This window comes from Delphinapterus leucas, chromosome 11, assembly GCF_059928025.1.
Source record: "Delphinapterus leucas isolate spDelLeu-1000000601 "Yukka" chromosome 11, BTC_Dleu_Yukka2, whole genome shotgun sequence".
Lineage (NCBI taxonomy): Eukaryota > Metazoa > Chordata > Mammalia > Artiodactyla > Monodontidae > Delphinapterus > Delphinapterus leucas.
Window position 1 is genome coordinate 82,049,994 of NC_143139.1, and position 20,469 is coordinate 82,070,462.

The 20,469-nt window shown below is 40.9% G+C and overlaps 1 protein-coding gene across 1 annotated transcript in view; it reads left to right on the forward strand.

The window, feature by feature from the left end:
* ANO4 (anoctamin 4) overlaps positions 1–20,469 on the forward strand; it is a 202,647-nt gene that overhangs the window by 12,594 nt on the left and 169,584 nt on the right. The window contains exons 2-3 of the mRNA XM_022600027.3: positions 7,848–7,984; positions 10,399–10,557. Coding sequence (XP_022455735.2) covers positions 7,848–7,984; positions 10,399–10,557 — 296 coding nt within the window. The remainder of the gene's footprint in view (positions 1–7,847; positions 7,985–10,398; positions 10,558–20,469) is intronic.

Genomic DNA, 20,469 nt, shown 5'->3' on the forward strand with positions numbered 1-20,469 from the left:
TTGAATTTTGGTTCTCTCAGGGTATATGCCCGATAGGGGGATTGCTGGGTCATATGGTAGTTCTATTTGTAGTTTTTTAAGGAACCTCCATACTGTTCTCCATAGTGGCTGTACCAATTCACATTCCCACCAGCAGTGCAAGAGTGTTCCCTTTTCTCCACACCCTCTCCAGCATTTATTGTTTCTAGATTTTTTGATGATGGCCATTCTGACTGGTGTGAGATGATATCTCATTGTAGTTTTGCTTTGCATTTCTCTAATGATTAATGATGTTGAGCATTCTTTCATGTGTTTGTTGGCAGTCTGTATATCTTCTTTGGAGAAATGTCTATTTAGGTCTTCTGCCCATTTTTGGATTGGGTAGTTTGTTTTTTTGTTATTGAGCTGCTTGTAAATTTTTTGAAATTAATCATTTGTCAGTTGCTTCATTTGCAAATATTTTCTCCCATTCTGAGGGTTGTCTTTTGGTCTTGTTTATGGTTTCCTTTGCTGTGCAAAAGCTTTTAAGTTTCATTAGGTCCCATTTGTTTATTTTTATTTCCATTTCTCTAGGAGGTGGGTCAAAAAGGATCTTGCTGTGATTTATGTCATAGAGTGTTCTGCCTATGTTTTCCTCTAAGAGTTTCTGGTCTTATATTTAGGTCTTTAATCCATTTGAGCTTATTTTTGTGTATGGTGTTAGGGAGTGATCTAATCTCATACTTTTACATGTATCTAGTTCCTTTAGGTGTAAGGTTAGATTGTTTATTTGAGATTTTTCTTGTTTCTTGAGGTCGGCTTGTATAGCTCTAAAATTCCCTCTTAGAACTGCTTTTGCTGCATCCCATAGCTTTTGGATTGTCATGTTTTCATTGTTATTTGTCTCTAAGTATTTTTTGATTTTCTCTTTGATCTCTTCAGTGATCTCTTGGTTATTTCATAACGTATTGTTTAGTCTCCATGTGTTTGTCTTTTTTACATTTTTTTTCCCGGTAATTCGTTTCTAATCTCATAGCGTTGTGGTCCGAAATGATGCTTGATATGATTTCAATTTTCTTAAATTTACTGAGGCTCGATGTGTGACCCAAGATGTGATCTATCCTGGAGAATGTTCCATGTGCACTTGAGAAGAAAGTGTAATCTTCTGTTTTTGGATGGAATGTCCTATAATTATCAATTAAATCTATCTGGTGTATTGTGTCATTTAAAGCTTGTGTTTCCTTATTTATTTTCATTTTGGATGATCTGTCCATTAGTGTAAGTGAGGTGTTAAAGTCCCCCACTATTAGTGTGTTACTGTCGATTTCCTCTTTTATAGCGCTGAGCAGTTGCCTTATGTATTGAGGTGCTCCTATGTTGGGTGCATATATATTTATAATTGTTATATCTTCTTCTTGGATTGATCCCTTGATCATTATGAAGTGTCCTTCCTTGGCTCTTGTAACATACTTTATTTTAAAGTCTATTTTATCTGATATGAGTTTTGCTATTCCAGCTTTCTTTTGATTTCCATTCGCATGGAATATCTTTTTCCATCTCCTCACTTTCAGTCTGGATGTGTCCCTATGTCTGAAGTGGGTCTCTTGTAGACAACCTATATATGGGTCTTGTTTTTGTATCCGTTCAGCAAGCCTGTGTCTTTTGGTTGGAGCATTTAATCCATTCACATTTGAGGTAATTATTGATATGTATGTTCCTATGACCATTTTCGTAATTGTTTTGGGTTTGTTTCTGTAGGTCCTTTTCTTCTCTTGTGTTTCCCACTTAGATAACTTCCTTTAGCATTTGTTGTAGAGCTGGTTTGGTGGTGCTGAATTCTCTTAGCTTTTGCTTGTCTGTAAAGATTTTGATTTCTCCGTTGAATCTGAATGAGATCCTTGCTGGGTAGAGTAATCTTGGTTGTAGGTTCTTCCCTTTCATCACTTTAAGTATATCATGCCACTCCCTTCTGGCTTGGAGAGTTTCTGCTGAGAAATCAGCTGTTAACCTTATGAGAGTTCCCTTGTATGTTATTTGTCGTTTTTCCCTTGTTGCTTTCAATAAGTTTTCTTTGTCTTTAATTTTTGTCAGTTTGATTACCATGGGTCTTGGAGTGTTTCTCCTTGGGTTTCTCCTGCCTGGGACTCTCTGCACTTTCTGGACTTGGGTGGCTATTTCCTTTCCCATGTTAGGGAAGTTTTTGATTATAATCTCTTCAAATACTTTTTTTCTCTCTCTTTCCTTTCTCTCACTCTTCTCTTTCTGTCACCCCTATAATGCGAATGTTGTTGCATTTAATGTTGTCCCAGAGGTCTCTTAGGCTGTCTTCATTTCTTTTCATTCTTTTTTCTTTATTCTGTTCTGCAGTAGTGAATTCCACCATTCTGTCTTCCAGGCCACTTATCCGTTCTTCTCCCTCAGTTATTCTGCTATTGATTCCTTGTAGTGTAGTTTTCATTTCAGTTATTGTATTGTTCATCTCTGTTTGTTTGTTCTTTAATTGTTCTAGGTCTTTGTTAAACATTTCTTGCATCTTCTCACTTTGCCTCCATTCTTTTTCCGAGGTCCTGGATCATCTTCACTATCATTATTCTGAATTCTTTTTCTGGAAGGTTGCCTATCTCCACTTCATTTAGTTGTTTTTCTGGGGGTTTATCTTGTTCCTTCATCTGGTACATAGCCCTCTGCCTTTTCATCTTGTCTATCTTTCTGTGAATGTGGTTTTCCTTCCACAGGCTGCAGGATTGTAGTTCTTGCTTCTGCTGTCTGCCCTCTGGTGGATGAGTCTGTCTAAGAGGCTTGTGCAAGTTTCCTGATGGGAGGGACCTGTGATGGGTAGAGCTGGTGGGCAGAGCTCATTAAAACTTTAATCCATCAGTTGAGCATTTTCTGACGCTTCAGCATTTCTAATCTAGGCTGAAGCTCTTGAGAGACTGGCAGGTAATAATGATGCCTTCATACCACTCATTCTCCAAAAATCAGATTGCCTGACATACGGATTTCCCTTGAGTGCCCAGGTAGCATCAGTCCCATAATAACTTCCAGAGAGTAATTCTGGTGGGCAGCAGTAAGGAAAGCAAAGGGCTTCTCTCCCTTTTCCCATGATAGCTGGTCCCTCTAGAATCAAATAGTTGGGCCTTTAATGTAGAGCAGAATTTCTCAACCTCAGCACTATTGACATCTTCGGCTGGAGAACTCTATGCTGTAAGGGCTGTTCTGCGCATTGTAGGGTATTTAGCAGCATCGCTGGCTTCTTCCCACTAGATATGACTAGCACCACCCCTTGATATCAAAAATGTCTCCAGACCATACCAGATGCCTTCAGGGTGACAGTTTAGGGCAGTTGAGGACCATAGATGTCAAAGGCTTTCTTGAACAGATTGTGCCAACACCAGAAAGTGATACTGGTGGAAGATGACGTGGTAATTTTCTATCCTTGGTGAAAGCATAAGGGCAATTCCTCATGGATGGATGAATGGACATTCAAGAGTTTCTCCCCAGTGAGAGCCAGTCACCGAGACAAAAATCTCAGTGTGCTCTTTAGCTTCCCCCTTTATCTCTCATCTCATCCCAATCCATCCCTCTGAATAAGCATTCCAACTTGTAAATGCTTCCTCTGCCTTTTTGTATTGATGATGGTAAAATGCTAACTTAAGGTCCCAGAGTCTAAAATCAAGAAACCAACATTTCTTATGGATCTGCCATGTGTCAGCCACCCTGCTAATGTGTACATAATCTCACATAATACTCTCAGCCACCCTTAAAGACGTTTTCTGTACCTGTCTCACCTGTGAGGAGTTGGGAACACAAATTCACACTGCTAAGCGGTAGAGTTTGGAAAATAGTAAGCAGGTCTCCTGATGTTGTTAAAAGAATATTTTTACCCCATTGTTCACATATAACCGATATCTACTTAGAAAGTCATCGCTATCTGTTTGAAAATTTAACCAGTATCTACTTGAGACTCTGGAGCTCCTGGCTTGTGAATAAGAATTGTGTTTGGAGAAATGTATATGCAAGGTCCCAGAGCCGTAGAACAGTGGAGAAAATAGGACTCTTACACATCATTAGACAGTGACCACTTCGAGGTCATTCTGTTATTCAACAAATATGAGTTGAGGGCTTACTCCATGCCTGGACCTCTGTACACCAGTCAAGACAGACAGTGTCCCTGCCCTTATGGAACTTATATTCTAATAGGGTAGACATCCAGCATACAAGTAAACAAATGAATAAATAATTACAGCCTGTGATACATGCTGTGAAGGAAATGAGCAGTGAGAGGAGGAGATGGAGAGTAATTGGGTGAGGGGCAGCTTCTTTACATAGGGTGGTCAGGGAAGTTGTCTTTGACTTTGACATCTCCCACAGCATACTGTACTTCCTCAAAAGTGTTAGTGCTTCTTCTTGATCACCTGGCACAGTGCCTGGCCCAGTGTAGATACTCCTAAACCTTGACTGTATGAAAAGATTATGATGTTTTTCCTTGGTAGCCTCAGAGCCTAAAAACCTCTAGTAAGTGTATTAGTTACTTCTTGCTGCTGTAACAAATTACCACAAACTTAGTAACTTAAAACAGCACAGATTTATTATCTTACAGTTCTGAAGGTCAGACATCCTCAAGGTGTCAGTAAGACTGTGTTCCTTCTAGAGGCTCTAGGGGAGAATCTGCTTTCTTGCCTTTTCTATCTTCTAGATTCCTTGACTTGTGACCTTGTCCTCTATTTTCAAAGCCAGCAGCATAGCATCTTCCAGTGTCTCTCTCTCTCTCATTCTGACCTTCCTGCCTCTCTTGTAATTACATTGGCCTACTCATGTAATCCTGGATAATCTCCCCATTTTAAGATCCTTGACTTAATCAAATCGATGAAGTCCCTTTTCCCATATAAGGTAACACATTCACACGTTCCAGGGATTAGGTCACCTTTGGGGTCCGGATTTAGCCTATCACAGTAAGCAATAAATGTTCATTTTATTCCCATGCCTGTTTTATTTTACAAATGAAAAACTTGCCGTTAAATGAATTGCCCCAAATCACACACTTGGATACAGCTTTAGATCCTGGTCACCCCGTCTAAGTACATTATCATTATTCTCTCTATATCTATATTCTCTCTATATCTAGACTCTGTTCTTTATAGCACTCAGCACACTTCACATTTCTTTGATTATTTGCTTTGTTATTACCAGAAGGGCAGGAAGACACATCACTTTTATTCACCAAGGTACAGTCACTGCACAGCTCGGTGCCTGACACATAGTGTGCGCACCTCTAAAATTTTTTTAGGTGAAAGAATGAATACTCTTTTGTATGCTTGGGTAAATAGAACTCAAATTCCTATAAATGATACTGGTCAGCAGCTTCTCATAGGTTAAAAATCCTTAGCTGTTTTTAAAGTATCAAAGAAAAAAGTGAACTTCAATGTTGGCATATAATTTGAGTCAATAAAGAAGGGGCCCCCAAAGCAAAAATAAACAACTGGGACCTAATTTAACTTAAAAGCTTTTGCACAGCAAAGGAAACCATAAACAAAACAAGAAGACAACCTATGGACTGAGAGAAAATATTTGCAAACAATGCGACTGACAAGGGCTTAATTTCCAAAATACACAAACAACTTATACACCTCAGTGTCAAAAAACAAAACAAAACCCAAACAACCCAATCAAAAAATGGGCAGGATACCTAAATAGACATTACTCCAAAGAAGACATACAGATGGCCAACAGGCACATGAAAAGATGCTCAACATCACTAATTATTAGAGAAATGCACATCAAAACTATAATGAGGTATCACCTCACACCAGTCAGAATGGCCATCATCAAAAAGTCTACAAATAGGGCTTCTGTGGTGGTGCAGTGGTTGAGAGTCCGCCTGCCGATGCAGGGGACACGGGTTCGTGCCCCGGTCCAGGAAGATCCCACATGAGCCATGGCCGCTGAGCCTGCACGTCTGGAGCCTGCGCTTCGCAACAGGAGAGGCCACAACAGTGAGAGGCCCACGTACCACAAAAAAAAAAAAAAAGCAAGTCTACAAATAATAAATGCTGGAGAAGGTGTGGAGAAAAGGGAATCCTCCTACACTGTTGGTGGGAATGTAAATTGGTGCAGCCGCTATGGAGAATAGAATGGAGTTTTCCTTAAAAAAGTAAAAATGATTCTGCAGTGCCAATCCTGGGCATACATCTGGAGAAAACTCTAATTCAAAAAGATACATACACCCTGATGTTCATAGTAGCACTGTTTACAATAGCCAAGACATGGAAGCAACCTAACTGTCTATTGACAGATGAATGGATAAAGAAGACGTGATACATGTATACAATGGAATATTACTCAGCCATAAAAAAGAATGAAATAATGCCATTTGCAGCAACATGGATGGACCTAGAGATTATGATACTAAGTGAAGTCAGAGAGAGAAAGCCAAATATCATATTTAACTTATATGGAATCTAAAATATACAACTGAACATATTTACAAAACAGAAATAGACTCGCAGACATAGAAAACAAACATATGGTCACCAAAGGCGAAAGAGGGGGAAGGATGAATTGTGAATTGGGGATTAACAGGTATACACTACTATATATAAAAATAGATAAACAACAGGGACCTACTGTATAACATAGGGAACTATATTCAGTATCTTGTAATAACCTATAATGGAAAAGAATCTGAAAAAGAATATATATATATAAATGTACATTCTTCCTGTACACCTGAAACATTGTAAATCAACTGTACTTCAATAAAAAATAACGAAGGAACCCATACCTGGCATTATATTTTCCCATCCACTAGTGTTGAACTTTGCTATCTGGTGTACTGCAACACTGTGTGCATTTGAGTGTGGTATTCTGTATTTACGACTCCATATACAGTACTTTATCTGTTGACATATTAGCATCAAGAGTCTTTTGGGAGAGTTCCTGAGTAGCTCAATTCGTAATTCCAATTCATGATTAGAGGAAGAAGAAAGGCAAAAAACCTAACTGCATGCTTTATTAGTGCATCAGCTTTTCTCTGTTAGGCCTTAAAGAAGTAACAAAGGAGAAATAAAATCACAGTTCTTACTGAACTATGCAAGTAGCACATTTACGGGTTCACTTAGCAAGTTGTATGGCATTTAGATAAAAACAAAAAATTTTAAAAATATAGGTTATCTCCAACACAAAATGAGTTCTTAGAAGTCTTAAAGAACCTTATGCTAAACAACTATATGAAGGAAAGCTAAACAAACACAACGCCTCCTGTTATCATGGAAGACAAGTTATATTTACACTATGAAGATACTTTGCTTCACGTTGTCCATCTTGCCTAATGAAGACACTGTTTGGTCAAACGTGTTTTACATCTGACATCCTTTTCTCTTAGGAAATAATATACCTGTCATTCAAGGGGTTATTGAAACAAAAAATATGAAGCCAAAGGGAGATGTCTTTACTTTTTTTTTTAAAGTGTCTTAATTTTTTTAAATTAATTTTTATTTTTGGCCGTGTTGGGTCTTCATTGCTGTACACGGGCTTTCTCTAGTTGTGGCGAGCGGGGGCTACTCTTTGTTGCAGTGCGCAGGCTTTTCATTGTGGTGGCTTCTCTTATTGCAGAGCACGGGCTCTAGGCATGCGGACTTCAGTAGCTGTGGCATGCAGCCTCAGTAGTTGTGACGCGCGGGCTCTAGAGTGCAGGCTCCGTAGTTGTGGCACGTGGGCTTAGTTGCTTCACGGCATATGGGATCTTCCCGGACCAGGACTCAAACCCCTGTCCCTTGCATTGGCAGGCGGATTCTTAACTGCTGCACCACCAGCAAAGTCCGGAGATGTCTTTTAGTATTGCTTTTAAGATCCCAGATTCTTATCCCGACTTGTATTTGCTTTGATTCTAGTGGCCAAGGATGTCAATATTCTTTTTGATGAATTGGAAGCTGTCAACAGTCCTTGCAAAGATGATGATTCTCTCCTTCACCCTGGAAACCTGACCAGTACTTCAGATGATGCTAGCAGATTGGAAGCAGGGGGAGAGGTAAGAGTGTGCGATTTCTTAAAAACACGATTCTTGATCCAGGCAGGAACCTGAGAAGCATAATGCAGTAGATTGTTTAAAGTCATCATCTCATTGAACTGTGGGTTCCTGAGGAAAAAAAGGACCAGGTCTTGTAATCCTGTGATGTCCTCTAGGCGTCTAGCACATTTCAGGGATCTGAAATCTACTTACTCTCAAAACAAACTTTCAGTGGGTCATGCACTTACCTTATACCTAAAGGCATTTTGTTTTTATAGAGAAGATTCTTAAAACCACCCATCATTTTAAAATGATCTACGTTCTGGGTGTCGCTAACTAGTAAAAAGTTAGCTTTACAAGGATGTTGAAATCTTGTAAAATTGAAATGAAATCAATTTCTGTTGAAATCTCCCAGCATGTAGAACAGTGACACAGAGTGGACCAGACCTCAGTAGGTGTTGTGTTGTCTGAAGCCTCTCTGAGCTTCCATTTGCCTCTGTAATCTGGGAACTCATTGCAATTGTAAATAGACCCATCTGTTCATGTGTCATTTTGGGGGGAAAAATAAGTATTTTGTTAAAGGCATTCACTGTTGCTCAGCTGTGTCTCAGTGGAGTTTAATATCTCCTTTGTATATGCACTAGGTTTAGGTGATAGGAGCACAGATCAGAGTCAACTAATTTATTGTGTGTTCTTAACGTTTTTATTATTCCAGAGGCTGTTAACTAGTGAAAGGATAACACCTTTGACCAGGGAAAATTGTTTACTTCTACCAAGCTTCCCAGTCCTCTATAAATACCATATGCTACTTATCTATGTGTGGGTTTTTTTGTTTTTGTTTTTGTTTTTTTGTAAGAAAAAACTCATTCTGTCATCATCTCTTCACACAGAAACTTTGGATGCCATAATGTGGCATAAAGGAAGGACCTTGAAAGGCACCTCAAAAAGCAGCTAGTGTAACCCCCTTAATTTATAGATGATGAAACAGTCTCAGGTAGGTTAGGGCTTTGCTAACCCTCCTCTTGCAGCCTTGGCTGGTTTTGCAGATAGATGCTAATGTGTTAAATCTACAGGATGGTTCCCTTCCCTAGCAGGTGATTGTTAAGAAAGTGTTTATTTGGGTAGACTTCTGAGTGCTTCTTAAGGCAGAAGCCAAAAATCGTCAGTGAGGATTGGTCATCAATTATAAATACCTACACCAGCTATGAGACGTGTTATTTCCATCACTCCTGACTGAGATTTTCGTTTTGGATGAGGTTGCATGCATGTCACTTGTGCACGGGTATGGATTCTAGCAGTGGCTTTGGAGGTCTGGCATGTGTTCCTTCTTCATACTACTATTTGGAAACTGATGTGTACCGTGTCCTCCAATTTTTTTGTGTGTTTATGCATACGGTTGACCCTTGAATGACGTAGGTTTGAACTGTGTGGGTCCGCCTATACATGGATGTTTTTCAATAGTAGACACTACATTACTACATGGTATGTGGTTGGTTGAATCCTTGATGCCGAGGAACTGTGGATATGGAGGCCCCACTATGACTATAAGTTACAAGTGGATTTAACCCCATTGTTGTTCACAACTGTATACACAAATATCACAAGAAAAATACTTTTCTTATTGTGGGAAAAAAATTTGAGAAATCCTGAACTAAAGTATTACTAAAACCATCAAACCACTTGTGGTCCCATCCTTCTCTCCTCCCAGATGGACTGTCTTCCTGAATTTTTGTGCTTTTTATTCTCTTGCTCTAAAAATGGTTTCACCATGCATACATAAGTAGCCTTAACAACTTATTTTACGTTGATTTTATTTTGTGCTTTATAAAAAATGGTATCATGCAGTATAAAGTCTTTTGTGACTTGCTTTTTTCTGTCAATATTGTTCTTAAGATTTTTGCTTACTATTAGATGCATCAGTAGTTCATTTTCACTGCTGTATAATATTCCACTGCATCACTGTTCTACAGTCTATTTATCTATTTGCCTCTTCATTGATTTGAACTGATTCCTGTGTTTAAATTTTTTCTCTTATGAATAATGCTGCTGTGAACATTCATATACATGTTTCCTAGTTGCTTTACCAGGAATTTCTGTAGGGATATATGTTATGTAAATGTTCAATTTTACAAGATGATGCTAGTGTGTTTTCCAGAGTAAATATATCAGTTTTCACTCTCACCTGTAGAATATGAGAATTCTCAGTTGCTCCACATCCTTGCCAACATTTGCTATTGTTAGGTGTCTTAAGTTAAGCCCATTTGACTGCTTTTTCAATTTTTATTTTGTTTCCTCTTGTTTACATTTTTCATTAATAAAAGTGTAATTTTGATAAAACACAAGGAAATGCATTTAGTTTTAATTGTTCTTTAATATTACTCACCCAAGGCTCAATTTTGAGTGTCTTAAACTGGTCCCTTTCTCTTTGTGTGCAGACAGTACCAGAAAAAAACAAATCAAATGGACTTTACTTCAGAGATGGAAAGTGTCGAATTGACTACATTCTTGTGTACAGAAAATCCAACCCCCAGATGGAAAAGAGAGAAATATTTGAAAGAAATATTAGAGCAGAAGGATTACAAATGGAGAAAGAGGTAAATAGTTTGCTTGGATGAGAAAAAATATAAATATACATCTATTCATATTGGGAGACAATTAAAAAATAAGCAGTTAGTCATTATGTTAACGGAATGTTTCATTTGCTGAGGGTTTGCCAATCTGCGGTGTGTGGAGAATGTTCTAGCAATTAGATTTTCGCAGCACAGTTTGCCTTTGAGAGCACTTTGATGCCGAAAGATTCCGTAAAAATCAAAATATTCAAATTAAATGGATTGTTTCAAAGTGTTATAATTTACCTGATTTCCTACATCTACTGCTTCTCGATGTTAATGGCGGGTTCTGTTTGCATGGATTAAAGAAAACGTCGGATAAAATGCAATCACCCCACCATAGAGGCTCTTTTTACATTTCAGGAAACATAATGGGTTTGGGTACCCTCACACACAGCAGAACTGAGACTGGCTGATTGGGCCAAAAACAGCTGGGACTTACAGAGTGATTCTGTTTTTAAAAGACATTCAGGTTGTTTTTATCAAGTTCCCAAACTCAAGGATTACCTTATCAGTGTTTACTCTTCCCCTTCTCTCCTCTGCAGGGGAAGTTTGAGGATGGTACAAGAGGCCCAGCCAAGCCTCTGATAATAATCCACAATGGGATTATTGTGTACCCAGAAACGCTGTGCACATTTCTAGAACTTGGCCCTGTTAGCTGGATTATGTAACTCTTCTCAGATTTTCCCTAATCACTGTGCACAGCTTCTGGAGCTTTCTATAGTCCAGAAGAACATGTTGCCAATTAAAAGTGTTTGCTTCTGATTCTGCTTTGCAAGGCTAAAGGATAGATCTTTGAAGTCAGACATCCATGTTTTTCTTTATACGGTGAAGGTTGCATGCTAGTCTTGGTACATTTTAGATAAATAGGATGTTTCCAGGTCTGTTAGACTAGCCTCAACTCTGGAGCATTTATAAAACAGAAGTAGTATTTTTCTGGAAGTCTCCAAAAAGAGAATTAGAAAAACAGTGAGATGAGTATAGCCTTAAGGGAACAGGTTCTCATTCTCAGGAAAGTGGAAGCAGATAGCTCAAAAGACTGCTTCAGCTGGAGTTTCCCCCAGAGCAACAAACGGAGTTAAATATGTTGTTTTTTTCCACTTTTGTGGGGTTCCAGAAAATCTTTCCTATACCCGCTGAACATGCCTTTGATAAATCTTGTTCTTTAAGTTTCTATTGAGACAGTTGTGTATTCTTTTCTTAACATTGATAGTGCATTAATATTTTATCCCTAAAAATCTTTTCTTCATCTTTTATTCTAAGTTTCAGAATTTTTATGTAAAGAAATAAAAGATCTGTATTGCGACATGATCTGAAATAACGAAAGTCCTTCGTGTGATCCGTTCTGACTCTGTCAAAGTTTTGACTCCCATCAAAACTAGGTGGCTTTCTTCAGTTAATGAAAGATTTATATTTGGAGCTTCATAACTGTTCTCTCCGCTCCTGGGGCTTCTTTTGTGTAGGTCTTTTCAATGTCATTTTGTGGCTTACAAGTTAAAACTCAAAAAGCCTAATACTTTTCCAAAAAAAAATACATTACTAAAGAAATGACAAATCTCCTGTATGTCTCCTAAAAATCATCTGTACTTACAGTATTCACCTGCCAGAATTAGAGCAGGTAGCTGAGGACGGTTATTCTGTCTTTTAGTGTGCAGTTGGTTCTGTGTAGTCCAGAGTTGACCATAGTGTGTTAGATGTTCAGCTCATATGATTTTCCTATTTTCATCCCTATTTATGTTCTGCAACCACTGTTTCTATAGATGTTCTCTCTGGATCCAGAGCTCTGAGAATGAAGGGGAAAGAACCAGAGTCTCCTCCCTTCTTTTATAGTTCAAACCATGATGCGTGTCTAAAATAAATCTGTCCGGACAAACTGAACTATGCAAATTCCTGTCCTCTAGTATTTTCTGGACCCTCAAAAAAGACTTAGACCTTACTCCATTTAATAATCTCCATTTTCTGATATGTCATATATATGTATTACCAAGGGTCTCAAGTTGGAGTTGAAGGGAAAGGAAAATTAAGGACAGTCCTAAGCAAAGAGTGAAGAAGGCAGATTTTCTTTTGAAAATCAAAGCCCTGGAAATTCCTTGAGTCTTTGTCTTAATCTAACTGGGCCGCTATAACAAAATACCATAGGCTGGGTGGGTTGTAAATAACAAGAACTTATTTCTCACAGTTCTAAAGGCTGGAAGTTCAAGATCAAGGTGCTGATGAGGACCCTGTTCCTGGTTCATAGCATCTTCTTGCTGTGTCTTCACGTGGTGAAAGGAGGTAGAGAGCTCTCTGAGGTCTCTTTTTTAAAGGAGCTAATCCCATTTTTGATGACTCCATGACCTAATGACCTCTCAAAGGCCCCACCTCCTACTACCATCACATGGGGGGTTAGAATTTCAACATATGAATTTTAAGGGGATACAATTCAGATCAGAGCAGTACCTTTCAGGAGTTCATTGTTGATCTGTACTTGCAGTGGACTTTTTAAAAAGTGGTGTCTGAGGTTGAATCTCTTTCCTAAACAGAAACAGAGCCTGAGGCAAGGATTCTTGCTAAAGTTGTTGATGGGTGGAGTGCTCTCAGGAGAAAGGGGAGTGAGGGAAGTAGAAGAGGTCAGAGGAGAAAAGCTACACTGAGAGTATAGTCTCTGATCCAAGCGGGAAGCTCTGGAGCAGAGGGAGCACCACAGAGGTGGTTCACCTTTAAAGCAGAGGTCCCCCTGCCTATCAGTCATTGGCTGAGGCTGGAGGAGGTGATGGGAGGTGAGCGCTGCTCCTGCTTGGCAGAGGGTAGTTCTTCAACACCCACAGCTGCTCGGCTTCTGGGCTGTCAACCATCAGAATTCATTACCACTGACACATATCTCTACTGATAGTAGAGATGCTGCCAAATCTGTGGTTTTAGATGGCCCACTTTGAGATTGCAGCAGTCAGGGAATTCATGGTGGTCTTGATGGAAGTGAAAAAAAGAGAGAGCAGGTACACAGGGGCATTTATTTTGCTTTAATTTGTTCAGATTTTCCTCTAAGTTTAGGATACTCCATCATAAAAGCAAGGATTCCATGTGGCTGGTATAATCACTTTGAGGTCAGAGACGGTGTCTTACAGGTTTGTTTACAGTAAGACCGAGCCCAGTGCTTAGCTTGTGGGATTTTGAGTTTGTTGCGAGAGATTGTAAATAGCCGATTTCCGTGGCTGTGTCTGGGTAACATCAATCAATTTAGCTCTAGGATTTCTCAACCTCAGCACTGTTGATGTTTGGGGCTGGGTAATTCTTTGTTGTAGGAGGCTGTTCGGTGTACTGTAGGATGTTTAGCAGCATCCCTAGCCTCTATCCACTAGATCCCAGCAGTATTCCTCCCCCCACCTCACCAAGTTATGACAACCAGAAATGCCTCCAAGTATGGTCCTATGTCCGCAGGAGCAGGTGTATAAAATTGTCCCTAGCTGAGAACTACTGAGTTAGGCTCTTAGTGCAACAAACTGTATAGAGTTGTATCTATGAGATACCTAGAGGAATTCAAGGCAGCTATTCCGCCTTTCATCCACCTGGACCAGCTAACTTAAGCACTCTTAATATCAGGCTCTTGAATCATGAAGATGCCTATGTCTTTGAGGAGAGAATAGGGTAAATTAAGATTGGCCTTTCAAACCAGACAACAGGGATTCAGATCCACTTACTGAGTAAATACCCAGGCAAGGCCCTTAAGCACTCTGCACCTTAGCGTCTTCATTTATTAAACAGTAGATAATCCTAACCAACGGGGCTGCTATGTAGACAAAATGAGCCAATACATTATAACACGCTGAGAAGAGAGTCCAGCACATATTAGGTGGTTGTTGGTATTGATAAAGGAGGGAGTGGCTCCAGCCCCTGGTCACCCTGTGTTCTGATCTCAGGCATTCAACCCCATCCCCTCTTGGACTGAGGCTCCCTGGCTTGTGTCTAGGGAAACCTGAAGGGACCTGGTGTGTGGCAAGACATACCAATAGTAAGTCCCACCTCATCACCAGGATTTGGTCCTTCTGGTGTCACCTACCATTGCCCTAGATCAGTCCATCAGAATTAGAGCCTCATTCTCACTGGTCCCTCTTCTTAAGGTAGTTTCATCAAATGGTGGGAGCGAGGGGGCTCTCTCCTTCTCTCTCTCTGTCTCATTCTCTCTTTCTCTGTCTTTGTTTCTCTCTCTCTCTTTCTGTCTCTGTCTTCCTCTCCCCACCACTCCTCCTTATTCTCACTCTAATTTTTGAGACCAGTTTGAAGAGCTGAGGGCCTACTTATTTTTACCTCAACTGCTTTTGCTTGTTTAGGAAGACAGAGTTTAATCAAAATATTTCTGTTGCCAGGTCAAGATGACCAGTACAAGTTATCCTGAACTGATTTACTCAAAGGATCATTCTAAATCAATACATATTTCATGTGACTCATGCATATTCCTTTGCTCAAGACAGAACAACGTTAAGGAAAAAATGTACCCATTATATAAGGCACAGCTGAAGAACTCATGTCACATTATGAACTATTGTTACCAATCCCACGAGAAGAAAATTAATCTAAAAGATCTTCTCACTGGTCTAAAATGAACTTGTCTGATATAAAACACATTTTGCATTGTCATTTGTTACTTACCAAATGTGGGCATTGCAGAGTTGCAGCCGTGAAAGGAACTGAAAGTCTTTTCTTGACTTATTTTTGTTCCGGTTGTTCTTACTACGTGTTATGTTAAATTGCTGAAAACTACACAAAGTATATACTAGGGATATGACATTAATTATTAATTAATGAGATGGAGTGATTTCAAAGTTTCAAAGCAGTCTAGAGAGCTGTAAATCCGTGGTCTCCTGCTTGTAATCCTTACAAGTGGAAAACTTGAAAAAGGTGAACTGCAAGCTGAAGTTTATGAACCAAGCCTGAGGTACTTCGACTGCAAAAGCGATGATGCAGCACTGTCCCTGGAGGCAGAGACCAAGGCTTAACTCGCTTCCTGTTGTGTCTTAGGCATATTTTAAGAGCAGTCGATGACATCCGATGATTCCATTTCCAGATGGAGTCATTCTTCATTCATTCATCAAATATCTAATGAGCATCATGTCTACTGTGAGGGAAGAGAAGCATTAAATGTGTCAGGTGCGATGAGTACTGTGGAGAAAATATGCAGGAATCCTGGGAGGGAGTCACTGTTTTGTTCAGGAGTTCAAGGCAAGTCTCCAAGATAATGAGCAAACTAAGAGAGAAGTTGGCATGTGCATTCCTAAACCCCTCTCTCAAAAGCCCCTCAGAGTTTTCCCACTGTGGGGACTACTTCTGCCTTGCATTTTCCCACATGTGGACTGGGATGAGGGTTGGAAGAATAATTGGAACCACTAAGTAGGGTGAGGGTGTGTCCTATAGAAGGAGGGGAACTGGCTGGATTTGGCTGGGGTGGGGGTGGGGAAGATGACAGGGTTTGCATCTCCACGACCTCTCCCAGGGCACAGAGCAGGGACGAATCAAGTGCCTGAGCAGTGTTGGGGCCTTTGCGGAGACCTGACCTGGTTGCAAACCCCTCCCTAACTTGTCCTTTGCTATTCATTAGTTTAGCTTCCACCTCTTTTGGTGCTACGTCTTTCATGGCCTTCCACACTTTTGTCTACACGTACATCAAGTTTCGTCTTTGAAGGTCTTCCCTCGTGCTTGTAACTGCTTGGCCCCTCTTCAGTTAGAGTTCTGCAGAAAACAAGCCACTCTGTGTCTTCCAAGAACGAAGGCTTTGATACGGAGGCTTACACCATCGATGAAAAGGGCAGGGAAGTCACCTCCAGCTGCTTCCTGAAGCATCGTAGCGGTGGTCCCACGTGCTGGCCTGGAAGCCCCTAGGGGTCCCAAGAGTGTTGGACCGTGACACAGGTGATTCTCAAAAGACTTACCTGAAGCTGTCTCTAACTTACACAACTGTGCCTAGCTGCCTACCTGGAGGAAAAAACAGCCTCTTCCACTTTCCAGATTTTATTTACCCCTCGTTGTTAACTCTAACCCAGAGCCCCCCAGGGAAGGGGATTCTGGGAAATGCAGTCCCAGCTTCTCCTCAGCAATTCAGAGGAGACTTCAGAAAGAGGGGGGACAGAGATGCCAAGATGACAGCAAACAGCATGACACAGCCACTAGACCCCCTCCTACCAGGATTGACTGGACACCTGTCCCTTCATCTAAGGCTATGTCAGCCCCTTCTCTGTCATACCCAAAGGGTTTACAGTCGTAAGTCATGAATCCTAATACTGTTCCTCAGGGTGATGGTGGAACAGCTTTTCCTGGTGTTTCACGTGGCCATGGCTGGATACCTTGACCACAGACACAGTACCTCCCTCACACCCAAACCTTTGTTCTGATGCTGCCACTAGGCAATTCTTTGTTCACAGCAGAGCTGAATTCATTGAGACCAAATCTTTGGGAGTCAGACGGCAGCAGTCACAAGCCCACATAAGGAGACATCTGTGGGTCTGTGCTGCAGGAGGAAGGGAGAGGACAAAGGAAAGACAAGCTGAAAACTCCTCTCACAATTGAGAAAAGAGGAAGGTTCCCTCCACCACTTGCGGCTCCTGTGGTGTTAGAGTGTCAGTCATCACGCGTACAGATGTCTGTCACATTCCAGGCTCTGTGCCAGGCAGAATCAAAAATGAAAGAGTGCTCCCATTATCAATTGTTGCCTGACAGACAACTCCAGAACTTGTGGCTTAAAACAACGGTCGTTTATTTTATTCTCAAGTCTGCAGTTGGGCAGGGCTCTGCAGGACCAGCTCTTCTCTGCTCCATGGGCATCAGCAGGGGCCGTGCTCCCAGGGAGGCTGGTGGACCCCTTTTCAAGGTGACTCTCAGCTGAGAGCTCAGCCAGGCCTGGGGGCTGTAGGCTTGGTTTCTTTCCCTGTGGATCTCTGCACAGGCTTCTCTGAGGCTCCCCTGCCTCAGGCATCCTCGTGATGTGGTACCTATGTTCCAAGAGAATGAGACAGATGTGCATTTTTTTAAACTGAAGTATAGTTGATTTGCAATATTGTGTTAGTTTCAGGTATACAGCAAAGTGATTCAGTTATATATTTTTCAGGTTCTTTTCCATTATAGGTTATTACAAGACACTGAATATATAATAGTTCCCTGTTCTGTACAATAGGTCCTTGTTGCTTATCTATTTTACGTATAGTAGTTTGTATCTGTTAATCCCACACTCCTATTTAATCCCTTCCCCTCCTCCCTTTCCCCTTTGGTAGCCATATGTTTGTTTTCTATGACTATGAGTCTGTTTCTGTTTTATGTATAGACTCATTTGTATTATTTTTTAGATTCCACCTATAAGTGATATCATCTAATATCTCTTTCTCTGCCTGACTTAACTTCACTTAGTGTGATACCCTCTAGATCCATTCATGTTGCTGCACATGGTAATATTTCACTCCTTTTTATGGCTGAGTAATATTCCATTGTATATATACGCCACTTCTTCTTAAACCCATCAACAGATGTGCATTTTTATGACCTAGATCCAGAAGCGTTTATTCTGCTCTCCATTCGCAGAGGTGGGAACAGAGGGAGGGGACATAGATCCCACCTCTTGATGGAGGGAGGCAAAGTTCTGGAAGACACGTGGGGTGAAAGCTATTGCCAGGGCCGTCTTCGGAAAATACAGCCACGTTACACTCAGTGCGTTTGAGGAGCTCGTTGACTAGAGGTGAAGGCGGGCGTGAGACATGATCAGGGCACAGCCTGAAAAGTCCCTATGAAAGCATGAAGGGGACTTCAGATTCTTCCCAGAGGTTTTAGGAAAATTAGAGGAAGCGACCTAGATCTTGAAGGATGAATTGACAGAGCAGCAGAATACAAGGGCATGGTGTTCAGACAGGAAGCAGTATGAGCAGAGGCACCGTAACTTGTGATGGAGATATCACAGCTCCTCTGGCAGCTCTGCTTCCCCAGTCAGAGTGGGAATCCCATGAGGACCACACAGGTTTCCCCACAGAGCCTTGCATAATGCCTGACTCATCACTTCACCTCGACTTTCAAGCTGTTTATGATCATTCAGCAGTTTCCCATGAATGTAATTTACGTCACATCTAATTGTCCTCCTAGGCCTTGATGACTGGACTGATACTGGCCAGATAAGCATTTTTTAGTCACTTTTCTCCAAAATCGTCTAAACTAACATCATTTAGCTTCTTTGCAACCAAAACCATTACGCTGTACTTCCGTTTAGGTAAAGTGTCATCTCGTTGCTGGATCTCTTTCAGGCCCACGGTTTTGCTAAGCCAACCATACCGCCATCACCTGAAAACTCAACCAAGATCATCATGGTCTTCCAAGAAGATGGTATTGCTCACTAGAGTTCTTTGTTTTTCATCTCCATTCTCCGTTCTGACTTTTTCTACGTAGGTTGAAATTAAAAAGAGCTTTATGGAAGGCTGGGAGCAGAGCAGGCAGAAGAATGAAACTGCACTGTGCGCAGGAAAGAAAATGACACATGGTGAGACCTGCTGTCCGTTAGTGTTTCAGAAATGCGTTATGTCTCCTCTCAGGGCCTCTCCTCTTCTGCAGTCCGTCGCCTCCTTGGTTTAGCCAGTATATTGTTTTGGATTGCACAGCAGTAAATCACTTTGGCATTCACCTGAGGCTGGCTTGATTCAATCTTTCAGACTCTAATAGGTGCCTGTGGGTCTTCTAAAATCTAGTCCTAAATTCGGTGACTCATGGATTACACTGTACACATTATGTCTGACGTGTCCACTCTTGCTTCTGTTTGCCAGAAGGGCTCTCCCACCCTGCAGTTCTCTATACAAACTCCAGTCAAATGAAAAACCCCTAGTCTTGATTCTTGTTGTCACACAGTGCTTTATTTGGTTGGCAAAACAAAGATAGCAATTAGCAGGTAAGTACTGAAGTTTAGTTTGTAGTTGTCCTTTTCTTCTTTTTCTGTTTATACTTAGCAAAGCTATACCTTAATCTCTCTTTGAAATGAAGTCTCTTTAGGGAAAGACAGTTCTAAGTAAACCCTAAAATACTTGCAACGGAAACCTGCTTTCGAATGGGTTTAAATATTTTAAAATGTCACTGGAGAGTACATTGACTATGATGATTAATTGTCCCAACCACTCTTTTGACCATCATTTCATTCCCCTGATTACTTCTCTTTGATTCTATGGTCCATCGTTATGACCACTCATTTACAAGCACCTCAATTCTCTTATCCCTTTGTTTCTTTGACTTATTTGCCTGGCAAAGCCTTGACCTTGATTAAACCCCACCTTCTTTGTGCCTGCACCTGAGCATGTTGAATGTTGCTAGAAAAACATGCTGACTGGTTCACTTTATGGCCACCATCTCAGATGAGGACCAGAGTAACAAAGAATGCCAGGTAGCCTAGTAGGTTTGCTTCCCCCATCACCATAATGAGGAATTATCTTCATTTCTCCTTCCCGTCCTTCCTTTCTTGGCCTCCTCCTTTCATTCATTCATTTTTAAAAGTTTATTCATTCAGTAAATAGACAGTGCCTGGCACAGTTCCAGGCATTCAGAATACATCAGGGAACCAACCAAAGAGCCCCTTTCCTTGAGGTGTTCACCTTCTAATGAGTGAGACAGTGAACAATAAACGTAAGTAAATAGCATAGTATGATAGAAGGTGATATGGCAAAGGAAAGAGTAGAACAAAGTGTGAGAGTGCTGGGGGGTGAAGGGATATGCATTCTAAATACAGTGTGATGTAGGGGGCTCACTGAACATGACATCCGACCAAAGACTGAATAGGTGAGGGAGTTGGCCAGCTGTGATTCCCCACCATCTTCTTGCCCCTCCACCGTCTCACCTCCTTTATCTGTATCTCCACCACCCACACACAGGCTCTGCTGATAAGCTTGTCTGTACTTTGATAGAGGATAG